This window comes from Pelodiscus sinensis, chromosome 11 (genome assembly GCF_052426305.1).
Source record: "Pelodiscus sinensis isolate ZL-2025 chromosome 11, ASM5242630v1, whole genome shotgun sequence".
NCBI classification, from domain to species: domain Eukaryota; kingdom Metazoa; phylum Chordata; order Testudines; family Trionychidae; genus Pelodiscus; species Pelodiscus sinensis.
Window position 1 is genome coordinate 45,212,960 of NC_143062.1, and position 18,592 is coordinate 45,231,551.

The 18,592-nt window shown below is 45.6% G+C and overlaps 1 protein-coding gene across 3 annotated transcripts in view; it reads right to left on the bottom strand.

Moving 5' to 3' along the window:
- Positions 1 to 294: 294 nt before the first annotated feature.
- The window catches only part of LOC102446585 (monocarboxylate transporter 2-like), a 95,380-nt gene continuing 77,082 nt past the window's right edge, over positions 295 to 18,592 (bottom strand). For all 3 annotated transcript variants that reach the window (XM_089781260.1, XM_075938554.2, XM_075938555.2), the window contains exons 4-5: positions 10,910 to 11,776; positions 295 to 3,274 (exon numbers count right to left, since the gene is read on the bottom strand). In XM_089781260.1, coding sequence (XP_089637386.1) covers positions 2,976 to 3,274; positions 10,910 to 11,776 — 1,166 coding nt within the window. In that variant the 3' untranslated portion in view covers positions 295 to 2,975. The remainder of the gene's footprint in view (positions 3,275 to 10,909; positions 11,777 to 18,592) is intronic.

An 18,592-nucleotide genomic window follows, 5' to 3' on the forward strand; every position in this document is an offset into this window, starting at 1 on the left:
GAGTTAGGTGCCTAAGTACTCTGCAGGACCTGGGCATTGGTGTTTATACAAAACCTTTACGGGTTTAATTAATGACCTCTCACAACTCCCTGTTGTTAGCTGCAGTTTATCGATGGGAGAATAGGTGGATGGAGAAACAATTGCAGCAGCTGACTGGTGTGTGAAACACTATGATGATGATATGATGCTAGATGTTAGGTTGCATGTGCGGGTGTGCACACTACGCCACACCAGCTCTGTGCAGATAGCTGGCATGGCAGATATTGAGTGAACTTCCCAATGACCACAAGATCCTTTAAGGCACAAAGGCACCAGGCCAGGTTTATTCCTGATAAAACACATACTAGCACCTGGCAGATTCTACAAGGATACTAAGACATGTATGCCCGTTACAATGGATGCGGCTCAGTGAATAGCACGATTTTCCATTCCCTCCTCAGCTGGACAAAGATACTTCCTCTTGAGATAAGATCAATGCAGCTTCAGTCGATCAGCCGAGGTTCGAACTAGCAGGATCTAGTGACACGCTAATTCGAACCAAGAAGGCGCTCCTGTCGATGCCAGTAGTCCTGCTTCTAGAAGGAGTAAGGGAAGTCGAATGGATAGCGTGCTCCCTTCGACTTCCTGCAGTGCAGACAACGCCAAAATTCAAGTTAACATACTTCGACTTAAGCTACGCAACTAACGTAGCTGGAGTCGCGTAGCTTAATTTGAACTTATCCCTGAGTGTAGCCCAGGCCTCTCCACGCAGACAAGTTAATACTGCCCCCTGCCATCACCTTGGACATGTTGGTTCGATAAAAACATCTCTATTATGTATCGTCATCCTGACCGTATCTTTTAGGGGAGGTCAGTGTGTTCCTGTTATCCTTAGGGAATATTTTTTACCTATCTTTGACACTGGGATGTTTTGGTACCACGTGATATTGGGATGCGTTTGTGTGAGTAGCCCATCTTAAGAAGGTCTCTTTCTGCAGTATCAGCCCTGTTCTCCAATTCTGTGAGCCGCTCCTGCCTCATCCCCAACCTCTGATACAAGGATTTGTCATAGAATACTAGGACTGGAAGGGACCTCGAGAGGTCATCGAATCCAGTCCCCAGGCTGTCTTCCTCCTACTGCTCCTACTAGAATGGTGTTCCCATACTAGGGCCTAGATCCTGCAAGCCCACATGCTTATCTTTACTCAGATAAATCGCCTCACGGTCAATGGGACGAGTCAGGAGTAGAGGTTAAGTGTAAGTGCTGCCACACCCCTTGGCTTGAAGTGGTTTCCATCATATACATGGTGAGCAGTTTGGTTCACTAGCTTTCAGCACCCGGCTATCCAGATTGTTCCAGCACCCCTGTGTATAAGTCATTCTCTAATTGTTCCTACTTAGTTTTCCCAGGTTATTGATGTTGATGGTCGAGGATGTTGTTGGTCGAGCTGATGCTAGAATTAATGATGGCCTCGTTCCAGGTCCTGTGCTCAATCCACAAGACAATGTTGCCTACCAACTACAGGGCACATACGCAATCATGTACCAGGGAATACGGTCTTGTCAGAAGCAAGGGCTTTAAGTCAAGCTGAGTCTACGGTTGCCAGGTCTAACTGAAGCTATTCCGGAAGATTTCCACCCTCCCTCTCTCCCTCCCCTCACGTGATGTCATGTCATTTTCTTAAAATATCCTATTAAATATCTCCTGTGTGGCTTTCAATCATCGCTGGGAGGCTGGTGCTGATTCCGTGAGACTCTAGGCCAATCCTAGAGGATTGGCAACGCTAGCTGAATCTTTAAACCAGCGCTACTCGACTTTGGAAGCCCCGGGGGCCACAATGATATTCACAGCACATGCCGAGGGCAGCAAATTAAGTGTGGTTGCGTATGCATGCAAATATATATGCAAATATATGCAAATAGATTCTTTCACACAATGCCCCGGTACTCCCGGCACCCCTCCCTGGCGGCTAGAAAAGCCGACACCCTGTACCCGTCTGTTCCAGCCAGCCTGTCTGCTTGCGTCTGTCAGTGCTCACTCATCCTGGGAGATGCCTCGCCGTTGTGGAGCGTGTTCCCAGAGCAGGCCATGTTCAAAGGTTCCCACCCGCAGGCCATGTGTTGAGCCCCGGGTAAACCCAAACTGCACCACGGCTCTCAAACAAACCGGCCTCCAGCTGCATGTGGCCCGCAGGCTGTGTGTTGAGTAGCCCTGCTTTAAACTGAACATGGCTTCCAAATGAAGATGACTGGTATTAAGCCTAGGTTATTTTCCCTGTGGTGATGCCTCATTAGCAAAAGAGTAGCTGCTAAATGAGAGCGGCATTGAAGCCTTCAAGATCGGCCCTTAAGCCCTGAGCCAAGACACATTGACAACAACGGGAGCCTTTTGGTTGGTTTCAATGTACATGGATCAAGCCCATGATGTCAGTAGCGCTTACGTGGTTCCAGAGCAGTGGAAGATTCCTCTCTAAAACTATCTAATTCAAAGCTCACGGAAGCCAATGGACGGCTTTGCATTGGCTGTGGCTACATCTACCCTATGAGCTAGCGGAGTGATTCCCCTGCACATACGTCCGCAAGCTGTCACTAGGCTCGCATGAGCATTAACAGCAGTGTCATTACTAACAGCGTGAGAAGGGGCAAAGAAAATAAGGCCAGAGCCACGTTAAGTACAAACCTGCCTGAAACCAGTGAGTGGGTACTCAGTTCAGCTTAACCACGTGGGCTCAACGCTTTTAAGATCCCTATTGGGAACAGGAAATAGCTAAAGCCAAATGGTGCAGAGCTTCCGCACTATAGGAACAAGTATTTTACTGTATGTTCCAGCACTTCGTAAAAAGCTAGCCTTATTTTTCTCTCTTTAAGGGTGTCCCAGACAAAGCAAAGTATAGAAATAGTATAAATGCAGAATTAGAAATCTAAACTCATGGCACTGTTGCAGTCAATTTGAGAAACACAAACAGCAGTATCCCAGTCAACCCATTAAAACAAGTTTAAACTTCACTTTTGCCATTCACTTCTTTTTTGAGTCCCAGTTCTTCTCTCAAAGGTTCTGCCTCAGACCCATCCTGCATCTTTTCTTTGTCCCAGATATTTCCATCCTCTGTTTCTGTCCTTATATGTTTGCTGTTCTGCATGTTCTCTTCCATCTCTTTTTTCTCCTTCTCCTCTTTCGCCAGCATCCGGTAATTGTAGTAATTCATGATGAACAGGAATATTCCTGCTAAGACCATCACAGCTCCACATTTGATGAACATGTACTTGTAATCTCCAAAAGTATCTATAAGAGTTCCTGTGAAATACAAAACCAAACCAGAGTTTAGAAGTGAAGGCAAAAATCTAAATATCTGAGGGTTCATCTACACAGCAGCTACATCGACATTATTTCAAAATACTGTAAAACTCCAGTGGACCGGCATCCAATGGTCTGGCACTCCTGATGGTCCGGCACCATCTGGAACCCAGAAGTGCTCTGGGCAGCTGGACAATTGGAGCTGCTCTGCCCCAGACTTCCCCGAGTCAGCCGCTGCTGAAATTGACCAGCGGCTGACTCGGTGAAGCCGGGGCCAGAGCAGCTGGGGTGCTGCCAGGTTGGTCCCGCAGCGCCGATGGGTGAATCCCCCCAACTCCACCCCAGACCCATCATAGCCCCCCCTTCTGATAGCCCGGCATATCTGATAATCCGGCACCCCCAGGTCCTAAAGGTGCCGGATTATCGGAAGTTTACTGTAACATAGTACGCATCTACATAGCCAGCCGTAACTGTGTCCATATATGATGGCTTCTATTTCCGAACAGAAGGGCTACTGTTGTGATCAAAGAACAGAATAGGATATTTTCTAATTACTTAGACTCTGTTCGAGCAAGGACTTACCCTTTGCTTAACTTCATGCCCTGTGAATATTATTTTGAAGTCAAAAAATGAGGAGTAACGTTAGTTCGAATCAAGGGGATTGGTTGGAACTAACGCGTCCCGACGCGCACTTTCACTTTCGAAACAGCTGTTGATCAGAGTAACGCGCTGGCAAGATCATGCTAATGAAGCACGGGATATTTAAATCCCTGCTTCATTAGAAATTTCAGTTACATACATTGGCATCCCTAGTTTGAGCTAGACGTAGACGTACCCTTGTGTGTCTAATATTCTGGGACCAACACAACTACAAAAATACTGCGTACAGCTATTTCAAAGGCAGGAAAAATGTGACAGTTTCATCTTGTGCCTTGGAAGTTCAGTTATGGAATCGCGGAAGAGATTCGGTCTAATTGTAATGTCCGCGTTCTCCATTATATCACATGCAACTATGGGCATCTGGTAGCCTAGGCGGGGGAAGGCTTTGACTTCCCTAACCACCAGGTATGGCCCCGCCCACACTCCACCCTCAGAATGCCTGCTGTAGGCGTTCTGGGGGTGGAGTGTTGCTGTTCCCAGTACCCGCCCTCTTGTGCTCCGGGGCGGGGAGGCTGGAGCCATGCAGTCTCCTCCCTCCTTGGTACTCTGGGGCCAGGGAGGCTCTGGCTATGTGGCCTCCTCCCTCCCCAATGCTCTGGGACACAAAGGCTGTAGTTGTGCGGCCTCCTCTCTCCCCGGTGCTCGGGTCCAGGGAGTCTGGTGTGTGTGCACTCACCTCCTTCCCTGTCTTCCCCTCCCCATAGTGTAGGGCGGAAGAGCATGCTCTGCATGCTGCTCTGCCTCCTCTCCATCCCATGGGCTGTAGGTGGGGCTAGGAGCCTGCCTCCCCTAGCTGCACCTACCGCCCATGCATGTGTAACCCACACACCGAGTGTGGTTACTGAGCAATGCAAGTGGTACCTAGACCACAGCAACAGTTAAGATCAAGAGACTTGCACAGCATGGACTAGGAGCCAGCTGGCTTTTAGCTTAGAGGGTAGAAGCTCCTATACCCCACTTCAGAGAGCCCAGGTTCAAATCCACTCGGTGGTGAGTCCAAGTGGGGGCTCGCCCGGGATCTCAACTGGGTCTCTGAAGCTCGGGACGCACTTCCTCACCTAGGGGAAGTATGTAACACACACACCTAAGCTACATCTACACTGGCAGCTTCTTGTGCAAGAACTCTTCCAGAAGAGAGCATCTACACTGGCATGTGCTTTTGCACAAGAGATGTGCTTTTGCACAAAAGCATCCATGCCAGTGTAGATGCTCTCGCAGGAAAGCTCTGATGGTCATTTTAACCATAGGGGTTTCTTGCACAAGAAATTCATGTTGCCTGTCTACACTGGCCTCTTGCGCAAGAACAGTTGCGCAAAAGGGCTTATTCCTGAGTGGGAGTGTCAGAGTTCTGGCGCAAGAAGCCCTGATTTCCTACATTAGAACGCCAGTTTACTTGCACAAGAACACGCGGTCAGTGTAGACATGCAGCAAGTTTTTGCGCAAGAGTGGCCGCTTTTGTGCAAGATTGTGCCAGTATAGACACAGCCCTAGTGTGGTTACTGAGCAATGCAAGTGGTACCTAGACCACAGCAACAGTTAAGATCAAGAGACCTCTACAGCATTGGTTGTGCAACACTTGGCTTTTAGCTCGGAGGGTAGAGACTCCTATACTCCGCTCTAGAGGTCCGAGGTTCAAATCTGCCCGGTGGTGGTTACATGTGCAATACAATGCAAACCTTGTTGAGACTGTGATGCTGAGTATTAATGCGCGTGTATTGAAGCAGTATGGACTGAATTTAGCATCCCAAATCCTAATTAAAATACAACTGACATATCTCTTTTAGTTCCTTCTTGCAATTAACAGGCTGTATATAAGGTCTGACTTTTTGAAGTCATTTTTTCTCTTTTTCTTTGAGAAGAACCCCCCTGAGTGACAACTAATCTGTTAAAAGTCTGGAGGTTAATTATCCCAAATTATATTCACACTACTTAGGTATTTTATCACCCATTAATGTATTTACTGATTGCAGAAATTATTTCTTCAATCGTTTTGGCCAACAAACTTATTTGTTCTATAAACATCCTGGAACACAGCTTTCAATATATTGTCTTATGGACATTACTCACGAAACATCAACCAAAGGCTAATTACTGCAATTCTTGCTTCTTGACAACCAGAATGATCTGGAAGTCTGTTAAATAGGTTTCAATGAAGGTTTTAATGAGTAAAAGCACTGGAATATTCAACAGTAAAACAGTCTCGCCTCTTTTCCTTTGAGAATAAGAGAAGCCATAAAACACACTGGGAACAATTTGCTTAGTTCATTAAAGCGGAACCCTGCAGTGGGTTATTAAATGCCAAAGACCCACTAAATTTGTGGCTTATTAAAATGATAAAAAAATACTCCAAAACTAATATCACTAACTATTATGCCTCACTGTTTGGGCCTCATTAGCAGTTTTTGGCAATTAGCATAATCTCTAGCATAAAAAATTACAGAACTTAGAAAAAACAGTCACCATAAAACTGTGTTTTCTTCTGTTTGCTATAAATTATATAATTACTCTGTGTGAAAAGAAGAGGCTGCAACGGCTTTTATCACAGTGCACGCTACCCAGTGCAAGGAAGGATCATATTGCTCTGTAAGAGAATGAAGCTTAATCAGTTCCTAGTCGTTTTTTAATCCCATGAAATTCAAAACCGTTTTTACTCTGCCTTGTGCTTGTGAGGTCCTTGAGTTTACTATCATGAACAGCTGTGTTGAAGGGAGCAATCACAGCTTTATATACAAATGCCTGTGGAACACCTTACCTGGTAAAAAATGGACAGCTGTTCAATTCATGTAAAGGTGACAGATTAACAGTCCTCGCAGCAGACAGTTAACCTGTCTAGCATGCAAGAGCTGGGTAAGCCTTACCTCCTTATGTGTCCCACCTTCTTCTATTCTAGTCACTGGTTCCTTGTCTCTACTGATATATGGAAAATATGGCAGCTGGGTGTCACATACAAACTCATTTAACTCATGGCCTCATGTGGTTTACGTAAAGGCCCCAGACAGTGAAAAGTGTGTTCGATAATTATATTATGTAGATTTTGTTTGGTCCTGGATGGTAAAGGAATTTACAGTCTATGCTACATAATGAAACAATAGGAGGTAATTCTGTTCATGGGAGAAGCCTTCTACCTGCTGCCAATGACTCTGGGCATTGCTGCAGGTTTAAACGCGGGTTGTTAGTATGGGCCTTGAGGGAGAATGAACCTAAAGCTAGATGTCATAAAGTGGGCTGGTACGCAGCAGCAACAGCTGGGTTCAGCAGTGCTGCTCCTGTGTTTAGTTACAGCTGTGTTTAACTCCTGGCCCGAGCTGATAAAGGCAAGTGTAGCTCTGCTTGCTGTACCAGAGGGAGCACACGCAGCAACTGCAACGAACTAGGGATGTAAAATATGTGAATAAAAATATTAACAGTGTAACCGATCAAATCAGTGATATGGTTAACCGTGGGGCTGCCAGCTGCTCGCCCATGCTCCCTAGGAAAGCTGTAGAGTTTAACCATCAGCTTACTGGTTAACACAGGGCTGGGCAAGATGCGGCCCAGAGGGCAAATCCGGCTCCCCTAACACTTCAATCTGCAGATTGCATCTGGATGCTTTTATTTATGTTCCAGATGGTGGCTCAGGCAGTGGGAACCTATTTCAAGGGCTCATGGCTCCTGGTTGCAGCGCTACCCTGACAGGGGCCGGAGCTATGAGAACCTAGAGCAGTGGTCTCCAACCTTTTCACACCCGAGATCACTTTTTAAATGACAGAACAAGCCAAGATCTACTGCCCCGCCCCTTCCTCGAAGCCCTGCCCCTTCCTTGAAGCTCCGCCTTCTCTATTCTCCTCCTCTCTATCACTTGCTATCCCCAACCCTTATACCACTGCTTTTTTCCCCAATTCTTCTGTAGGAAGAGGTTTTTCCAACATTTGGCCTGTCTAGACTGGACCAAATGTCAGAAAAACCCCTTCTTTTGGAAGCCCCCTTATTCCTTGTGGAAAGAGGAATATAGAGGTGTCCAAAAGATCATGTTTGCTCTTCCACTAAAAGAAGTGGAAGAACAAATGCATCTGTGGATGCAAAAGAGTTTTTCTGGGATATCTCCGGAATCCTGAAAAACTCCTGCAGTCTAGCCGTAACCTTGCTGGGTTGAGACAGGATGTGTAGGCTCTGGGGTGGGAATGAGGGATTTGGGTGTGGGAAGGGGTGAGAGGTGCAAGCTCTGGGAGGAAATCTGGATGCAGGAGAAGGTGGATAAGGGGACACTGGCTCGGGGAGAGGGCGCCAGGCCGGGCAGTGTTGGGGTCAGATGTAGGGTTTTAGGGTACTAAGCAAGCCACAGACTTCTGGATGTGAGGGTTCAGGAATTTGGGTTGGGGTATGTGAGGGGCTCAGGGCAGGGGGTTCCAGTGTATGATCGGCTCCGATGTAGGGTCTGGGAGAAAGGAGAGTGCAGGAGTGTTCTGATGCTGTGGCCAGATGGGTTCTTAGCCCCAATTTGGGGTTTGTTGGCCAGGCTTCATTTTTAAATAAAATACTGTGTCAAACAAAAAAAGTTTCTGCATTGTCTTTATTTCTGAGAAGGGCAGGGAACCTGTCTTGAGTCAGGAGTCACTGACCCAAGAAAAGTCAGTTGGGGCCACACAAGTGAGATGCAAAAAAAACCCTCCTCCCACCGCCAAGCTTCAGTAATGTGGCCCCAACTGTGTTGGTGGGAGCAGGGGACATAGTACTGGGGAAGGGAGCTAGTGGGTGCTTTGGCAGGGGACAGGGGAGGGATCACGTGAGGATTCCCTGTTCTGTTCTCTCCCTCTGGGACATCTGGCATTGGCCACTGTCAGCAGACAGGACACTGGACTAGATGGACCTGTGATCTGACCCAGTGTGGCCGTTCTTATGTTATGTTCTTACATTTAGAAATGTAAAAGTTTAACTGGTTAACCCAGGAGAGGGCAATAATTTTCACAGGGGAGACATTTAATGAATTTTTGTATGAGGTCACAGGCCGGCTGGAAGGGGTGGGGCCTAGGGTGGAAGAGGCAGGGCTGGGCACTCAGCCTCTCCCCAGAGTTGCCACTTTTATTCTTTACTATAATTTGCTATAATTCTAACTAATTTTCCCAGTATGGATGTTAGACTTGCTGGTCTGTCATTGCCAGGATCACCTCTAGAGCCTTTTTAAAATATTGGCATCACATATGGCTATCCTGCAGTAATTAGGAACAGAAGCTGATTTATAGGATAGTTTACAAACCACAGTCAATAGTTCCACAAACCAAACCGGAGGCTGTGAGCATGTGGGACTTTTTTGTTCTTTCCACGCCAAAAGGTACTGAAGGGGCCTGGAGAGGAGAGATGCTTGGTGAGTGGGTTCTCAGGGCCTATGTGGGAGGAAGGGTTATAATAATAAAAAATGTCACCAGATGCCTGTCTATGGAAGGCAAACGGTCTCATTTTAGTTTGACCTAATTTTAAATGATCAGTCCTTTGTCAGCATGGCACTTAGAGCGCTGATCTGTTTAGGACTCCTACTCTGAATACCAGATAACATCTAGGGCCCGCGACCCCAGCGATATTTAGGTGCTTAATTCCCTTCGATTTCAGGGGAAGATAGGCCCAGATCCTCCAAAGTATTTAGTATCAGAGGGGTAGCCGTGTTAGTCTGAATCTGCAAAAACAACAACAAGTCCTGTGGCACCTTATAGACTAACTGATTTATTGGAGCATAAGCTTTCGTGGGCAAAGATCCACTGATAAAGTGGGTCTTTGCCCACGAAAGCTTATGCTCCAATAAATCTGTTCGTCTATAAGGTGCCACAGGATAAGGTATTTAGGTATCCCTTTCCAAGAGGGCTATCACCATCACCGAGACACAGCCTAACTTTTCTGCAGCCTTGACTCAGGGCAGGTTTTGTATCATTAGCTTGTAGCACAACAAATTGTAGCATGGTACTTGGTAACAGAGGGAAACTAGAGTCGGAGGGGTCCCTGCAACAATGCTGGGCAGTGGTGACAAGCCTACCCCATGGGTCTAGCACTCAGCCGTATGCCAGGCCCTTCACAGCGACATAGGATTCTGCTCAGAGCTGCTTTCAGTCTACGAGAACACACAATCCAAAGTTTTTCATGGGTGAACACTGGCCGATGAGAAAAGAATAAAGGCCCCAGATCGCTGTCAAATTTGTTTTCTATTTTGTCAAACATTTTATATTTTAATGAACTGTAAGAAGGAAAAGCAAAAATTCTCAAATTATTCAAACTAAATTATTTTTCCTTAAAAAACAACTTCTATTCCTCTTTACAGCTCGAATGCTATTTGCCAAGATGAGAGGTTGGAAATCCATAAATAAAAATGTGCCAAGTTCCTTTATAGCCAGACTGTACAGCTGCATAGAAATTAAAAGCATCTACATCTGTGATTGCTTGGATTGATCATGTCCTTCTAGACAAATAAAAAACATCAGCTAAGATCCAGGGGGTCTCGATTCAGCAAAAGCGCTTTAATGGAGTTTTTATGATGTTTAAAATTAACCAGGCGCTGGATGGTGGCTGTAAGCAGTCAGTGCTCCGTAGGATAGAGACCGTGGCCTGTTAACACTTTTCCATATGAATAAGTTTACATTTAGGAGTATTCATAAAGCCACCTGAATGTTTGCTCATCCTCAATCCACGTCACACCTAAAAATGTTGGTTTCAACATGAAGTTTTACATCTGAGACATATGCAGGTTTAAGACCCATGGAACAAATCCCTGGAAGCTGATCTTTTTATTTTTAATGTGGCTAAATCGTCCCTAAGAGACATCATAGAAGACAACTCTATGACCTGTATTATGCTACACCTACTTACTGGTAAAACCAAAACAAAGTGGGATTGAAATGGAAAAGATGAAGTTACATGCCCGCCCCACCCCACCTATATTTATCACAAGATCAATCTAGGAACGAAAGCAGAAGCTGACACGTCACCATAGTTACAGTCTAGAAACATGCTCACCTCCAATAGGTGGTCCAAGAAGTATAGTGCAACACTCCGCTATGGTGACAAGGCCAACTGCACTTGTGAATCGCGCTGCTCCCACGAGGTCCATGAGGGTTTCGAAGAGCATGGCACAAACCATACCAAAGGCCAAGCCAAAAAAGATGGAGTATACGACTAGACCCGTGTAGCCAGTGGCCAAGGGGCACAGGAGGTGGCAGGCCCCGTTAAAAGCAATTGAAAAGCTGAAAAAATACTGGATCTTTGGCCTCACCCATTTACTGTTGGCAATGATTCCAGTGGCGGGCCTGGCGACCATATCGACCATGGCAAGAATAGAAAGAAGGAAGGCGGCTGAGTATTCATCAATGCCAAGGTGCTTTGCGTAAGGGGCCAAAAAAACAATAGGGGCAAAAAATCCCAGAAACATGAGCACGTTCCCAATCAAGTAAATCAGGAAACCTCGGTGCTTAAAGAGGGACAAATCAAGGTATTTATTAAACTTCTCACAGCAGTCTTTGTCCTCTTTCTCGCCAGTTCCAGCCAACGAGCTGACCGTGTTGGGATGGACCATTTCCACCAGACTTTTACTGGGCTGCTCTTGTCCAGCGTGCTTGATGGCTTGTTTCGGAGCAGGGCTGGCTGCCATTCCAATGGGCCTGAAGAGAGCACCAGCCACACAGCAGTTCAGCAGAATTGCCCCAAGAATAAAGAAACTGCCCCTCCAGCCAAAATGGTCGAAAAGGAACTGGTTCAAAGGCGCCAGGGTGCAAAGCATTACGGGGCTCCCAGCCATGGCAAGGCCGTTCGCAATGGGTCTCCTTTTCAAAAAGTACTTCCCGATGATGATCACTGAAGGTTGAAGGTTCAGAGCCAGGCCAAATCCTGTAACGGAGGAAAAAAACGGTAATAAAAGGGATGGACTCTACGCCCAATTCCACCAATCAGACGGGGGCTCTGTGTATGTCAAAGGTGAGAGCCTCGTTGTCACACTGGCCCCTTTATACCAGGTGCAAGGGCTGGACTGGCACCAAGTGGCCCTCAGAGTCCCAGCTCTGGCTGGGGGAAGGATTCCCCCAACACAGGAACTAAGGAGGGCCACCATAAAGCTGCCTCCAAGGACCCCATTGAGAGACTTGGCTAAGGACACATGCTGGGGAGGGAGGGGGAGCGAGAAGCATCAATGAGGGAGGGATCATATTTCTGGGCTGTGTTTGTCCAGCACTTAGCACAGTGGGGCCATGACTGGGCTTCTTGGCGTGTTCAGTGAAACAAAAGTCAGGACAGGATGCCGCACACAGTGGTGAGGGACTGCAAACAGCCCTGCGGACCATAGGGTAACCTGGAGAGGCTGCTGTAAAATTATAAAGTCCTTGGTGGTGTCCAATTTATACTTCTTCAGCCCCCAGAGGTGCCCCGGTCAGGAGGGTGCAAAGTGAGCTTCAAGCCACTTTCCAGCCTCTTTACTGGGGGGATGCAAATCTCACCCTTATAGTCCTGGCTCACAGCAAATGGAAATCTATATACCAGGTCCCCAGCGCTTTTGTAAAGACACAACAGTGTGGTGTGGTAACAATGCCAATCTATTAGCCACAATTTCGGGATTTTTTTTTGTCCCTGTAAACCTCCATGCTTGCATAAAAATACGATGGCCTGTTGTCTGTGACATGTTCATGCTCACTCTAGTGGTCATGTTGCGAGGCACAGGTGGACTTGACCAGCTCTTTTGATTTTAAATCAGACTTGGGACCATCTCCTAGTGCTGAAGTTGCCTTAGCTAATATATCTGCTGCTGAACTCATTCTGGAAATGAGCAACAGAGAATGGTATGGAGTAGCCACAGTAGAGCCATCAGCAATCCTGAAGTCCACTGTCCATCAGGTGTTGGTGAAGATGCTGTGGTCTCTGGCTCAGATATGTAGAGCTGCTTTTAAAAGGATTGTGCCTGAATAGAAAACTGTGAGTGCTTATAGGCACTTGCCTTTTTCACTGACGCCATGTCTTCACTAAGCAGAAGATCAATGCTGCTGCAATTGATCTTTTGGAGTTCAATGTAGTGGGTCTAGTAAAGACCTGCTCAATCAAACTCAGAGGGTGCAGCCGATACTCCTGCGAGGAATAAGGGAAATGGATAGGAGCAAATGCTCCCATTGGTCTCCCACTGTAAGAACGGCAGGGAAATCAAATCAAAGTACATCAACTCCAGCTATGTAATTAACGTATCTTGATTCAACTTTCATCTTTAGTGTAGACCTGGCTTGAGAGATCTCTGGGGAGCTGCAGGATTTCATTTGGTTCTCACTGCTGTTCAACAGCCAGAGGGGAGACAGGTGTAGAACTTAAGTCAAACTAATATGAATTTATACTTCTTTGACAGCACAGAGGGCCCTATGACAGTGCTGGTCAATGCTGCTTTCTTAGCGTCACTGATTTATGTATGCTCAGATACCAAAGTGGTGGGCAACCCTATAAAAACTTAAACGAGTGAATCAACTCATTGCACTCACAGGCAGACCTCTCCCTGGTCATCCATGCTTTCGCTACATCCAGACTATACAATGATATGTTCCTAGCTGGGCTTAGATAGGTTGCAAGACATTTACTCTAAATATGGCAATGTCAGCATTGTGTCATACCTAGCAGTTGCTATTTAACCACTAGAGGGCAACATGCTTACATGCTTGATTAGGACTTTCATCTCATTCCCTGGAGGGCTGTGGCTCCTCAGCACACTGCAGAAAGGCAAGCAGACCTAGGTATCAAGTATAGTAGCACCCATCCCTTCAACTGTTAGGCTCAAGTCTACACTGTGGGGGGAAGGTCAGCTTAAGGTACACAACTCCAGCTACATAAATAACATAGCTGGAGTTGACAGACCTTAAACCAATCTTGGCGCCATCTCCATAGCAGGAGATTGATGGGAGAAATGTTCCCAGCGACTTCTCTAACTCCTTGAGATAGCAAGGAGTACTGGCATCAATGTGGGGGCACTCTCAGCGCTTGATTTAGTGGGTCTTTAATAGACCTGTTAAATCAAACCCCGGAAGATCGATCACCAGAGCTTCGATCCTCCAGTATTTGGAGATGTGGCCTTAGTACACTGATATGAGCAATTTAGGCAAGAGATTAAAAGGCCTGAGAGGTCAAGAGCATAAGTATATTGTGATAGCAGAAGTGGCAGACACTGCCGCTCATACTAATTTAGAAGGTCCCTGGAGCTATGAGATGTTTAAATTAAAATACCTTTTTTATTGTATTTAAATAAATAGTAATAGTGCTATACATCAGCATAAGTAATTCAACCGCCTAACTGATCATTTGCATTCCTATTGCGTGAACTGAAATCTGTTTTCTACAACAACAGATGTTAAATGTTGAGTGTTGGACCTCTGGAGCATTCCTAGGTTCTTTAGAATACCAGTATGGAATATGTTCGACTTAAGAGATCTTTAAGATTCTGTATGCTGCTTTCCCTTACAAAATAAAATTACATAAGTAATACAGATTGGTCTTAAAGTTACAATTTAAAAAATAAACACACAATTTTCTACCCTAGTCCTTAGCTAAAGCATGATCCTTGTAAAACAAAAATGAAATTTAACCCTTGAATTGAGACTACTAAAACTGTGAATCCTGAAACCAGGACCATGCAGGCTTTTTAAGTTCACTTATTAGTCTATTTAATTGTGCAGTACCTGACTAACCATATGACTTTACAGAATAAAATGTAGGAATATCCAGGTCTTTCAAATTAATTAAGGAAAGCTATTGTAAATAAGTCATATTAGCTACACAGAATTCCCCACTGGTGTTGCACAGCTCAAATTCCAAATATGTCATAATAATCAAGATGGTGATAAATAATTATTTCCCAACAGCAACACTTGACTTTTAAAACAAATAATCAAATGTTCTGAAATTTTCAAAAGAAAATTGAACAAATACATATTACAATAATCTTAAAGTTACATTCTTTGACATTCAGACATTGGTATGAAGCACAGATCTGTTGGGTCTCTTAAATGTGATGGGGCACCTGCAGCTGTTATAGATTGCATAGTATGCAAGAAGGCTGAAGTTCCCTGCTGTGCTGAGGGGTAGCTTAAGGTCTCTAAAGGTCACTAAAGGCCAGCTTCTGCAAAGTATGCAGGCAACCCACTTGCACTGAAATCAGTGAGAGTTAGACACCTAGATACCTTTAAAAATCTGGTCTAAAACCTACAAAAAAGGCATAAGGTGAGACGTACAGGGTATAGTGCTGGTTCTTAGCAATAGCAGTGAATTTCCACAGCTAAGATAATGCAGGGTATGTCTACACTACCCCCCTAGTTCGAACTAGGGGGGTAATGTATGCATACCGAACTTGCTAATGAAGCCCGGGATTTGAATTTCCCGGGCTTCATTAGCATAAAGCCAGCTCCGCCATTTTTAAAAGCCGGCTTGTTCGAACCCCGTGCCGCGCGGCTACACGCGGCACGGGCTAGATAGTTCGAACTATGTAGCCATTCCGATCTATCTATACGCCTCGTGGAATGAGGTGTACAGATAGATCGGAATGGCTACATAGTTCGAACTATCTAGCCCGTGCCGCGTGTAGCCGCGCAGCACGGGGTTCGAACAAGCCGGCTTTTAAAAATGGCGGAGCTGGCTTTATGCTAATGAAGCCCGGGAAATTCAAATCCCGGGCTTCATTAGCAAGTTCGGTATGCATACATTACCCCCCTAGTTCGAACTAGGGGGGTAGTGTAGACGTACCCCCAGAGACCACAGAGACCTGCACAATTGTTGGGTTAAAGAAGTAACTGCAGTTTTCACTCCAGATTTTCCAGCCTTTCCCAGATGAACCTGGAAACTTACCATTAATTTTAATGGACCCTCTTTCATCTGCAATATGCAATGGCTAAAAGTCACTTTTAGCCAAATCAATTAGAATCCTGTATTAGCTAACCAAAATAATTCAATCTAACTTCATTCTGTTTCTGCTAATTAGGATTTGATCGTTTCAAACGTACTGGCTGGAAGTTCTAATTACTTTAATCTTTTTGCTCTCTGCACAACAGGCCGGGACACTGGCTGGGGGGCAGGATTCGCTATGGAGCCCTTCCCCTCTCTTGGTCACATCCTGCCACGTGGGGCTTGGTATGTAACACAAGTACCTGCAGCGTTCTGCAGCGCTAGTTACTGACTGCTGGTGGTCAGGCTTTTGGTTTTATGTCTCATTCAAAAGATAAGGTGGATGGAGGAATATCTTTAATTGTCTTGCTACAACAACCCTGCCTATATCATCCAAAAGATGGCAGCTCCCACAGTGCAGGGCTTCCTGGCGGTAGGCAGGGTACCTTTTCCCTGACTCACTGACTACATGAATTTGCATCTGGCCTACATATAACGGGGGGGGGGGGGGATGGATACGCTTTAATTGAGAGAGCAGTTGAGAATGGTGTGTCTAATGTAGTCCACGTCACGTGATACATTCCTTTCCAGCCTCTACCTCCGAGGAGATGCTATTAACAAGGCAAGGGAGGGAGGCAAAGATCTTTTGCTGGTGGGTTTCTCGTTTTAACTCTGTCCCTTGGGAGTACACAGGGCATGCTCTTCCCAAGTCAAAGTGCGTCTCCTTGTCAGGCTAAGCAGCAGACTAGTTGAAATACAGTTCACTGTAAATTGTTGGGTGTGTATTTCTCCGGTAATTACTTTCTCACAGTCATGCGATCAGCAGGCTGGCTTTATAATAGCCCTTAAATGCTCCCACATTAGATCTGACCAAACTAGGGTAAAAAAAAAAAAAAACACTTTCAAATAGAGCTAGGAGCATCAAGCAAATTAGGAGCATCACAAGTGTATTCGTCACTCTCTGGACAAAACCTCTGGAGAGGATTCTTATTCTCTCCTGAGCACAGTAGCAGCAGACCCAGGAAATTATAGGTGTTCCTAAGGCCTTGGGCACTTGGGGGAGTCTTACCAGTTATACAAGTACTGATATACAAAAAATAAGTAGGGGGAGAAGTGGTGCGCTCTGCACTTGCACAATTAGATAAAACCATTCCCTTAATTTTTTCTTGCTGGCAAGCTCGTGTGCGGCAACTTGCAACTGTGTCATGTTGCCTTACTGGTACAGGCAATTCCTGTGGTAAATTCTTTGGGAGCAGTGCCTAGTGGGGTGTTTTAAAGCACATAGGCCCAGTGGGAGTTGGGCACTTTACCCACTAGTTACTTAGTCACATCGTTAGATGCAAAAATCTGGGCCTGCAGCTTCTTGTGTGATGGCATGGCCATAGGGTTGCCAGTTGCCTGGTTTTGAACCAGACAGTTTAGAATTTGAGCTTTGTGAAACAAATTGAGAAAATATGAATGAGAAAATATAAATGTCCGGTATTTTCTAACTAAGATGTACGGTAGATTGTGATGTAATGTCAAGTGTGTCCAGTATTTTTGTTGAAACCATCTGGCAACCCTACACATCCAGGGCCAATTGAGGGGCCGGAGAGCCAGGAGGGCCATTTGGCCTAAGCCTCAAGCTCAAAGCAGGCCTCAAATTTAGACCATTGTTAATTTGGGGGCATTCGATAAGTTTCACAACTTCTTTTTTATGCGCATTCTTATTGGACCAAAATGTGGCACGCTCCCTCCGCTTAGAGCTTTGATTTAACAAAAGACACCATTTTTTTGTTAAGTGAAATAGAGTTTGTCATATGATAGAGTTAGGAATATTCATAAATATGAATAAAAATGTATCGGTGCTGAGGGTACGAGATTAGACTGTGATAAATGTGTTCTCTCAGATCAGCTGATGTGCTGGATTAATTTGTATTTTTATTATGGCGAGGGGCCTCTCTGGACCTCTGTGAGGGCCTGGGTAGAGCAGCTAGAACAGTAGGGACATGATTCTGATTGGAGCCTTTGCGACTTAGACTAAGGAAAATAATAAATAAACATAGTTCAAAGGAGAAACTTCCCCGAGGGGCAGCTTATTTCAGAATTGTCCATTAAAGGGAGGAGTCTAGTAATGCGCAGCAGCTGGTAAAGGCCAGGGACAAGTTGCCACGTGGAACTGATCAACTGTGGCAATTTACTGTAGCTCAACATTTGCTCAAAGGCATGTGCTTCTATTCACCGTTGATTGTATGAAATGCTTATATAGCCTCTAGCAAAAGAATTGTGTTTTACATTAGCTATGATGACTTCTTAGGCCAGGGCTACGCTAGACCAGGCAGGTGGGCTGAAGGTACGCCATCCAGCTATGCAAAATGCATAGCCGGATTCGGCTTACCCTAAGCTGAGGTGCTGCAGCATCTACACTGCAGGAGACCAACGGGAGCAAACACTCCCGTCAGCTTCCCTAAATCCTCACAGAATGAGGAGTCCTCAATAGCAACAGGAGCTGCCCTCAGTATTTGATTTGGGAGTCTGCCCTAGACCCGCTAAATTGAATGCTAGAAGATCAACCTCCAGAGGGTCGATTTTCTCCGTAGTGTAGACAAGCCCTTAGTGGGCATTTGTAAGGGGATGCTGCAATCAAGTGTTCAGCAATGGCTTATAGCTGGGACCCTTGCCCCTTGGACTAGCACATGCGGTTAAGAATTGCAGGTTATTTTTATTTCTGGAATCCCCTTCCAAGAAGCTGTGCCAGTCGTTGCTCACTCAGCGATCACAAGGTCTCCCCTAAGTGTGGTGGCATAATCAGAACAGTGTAAGAAATAA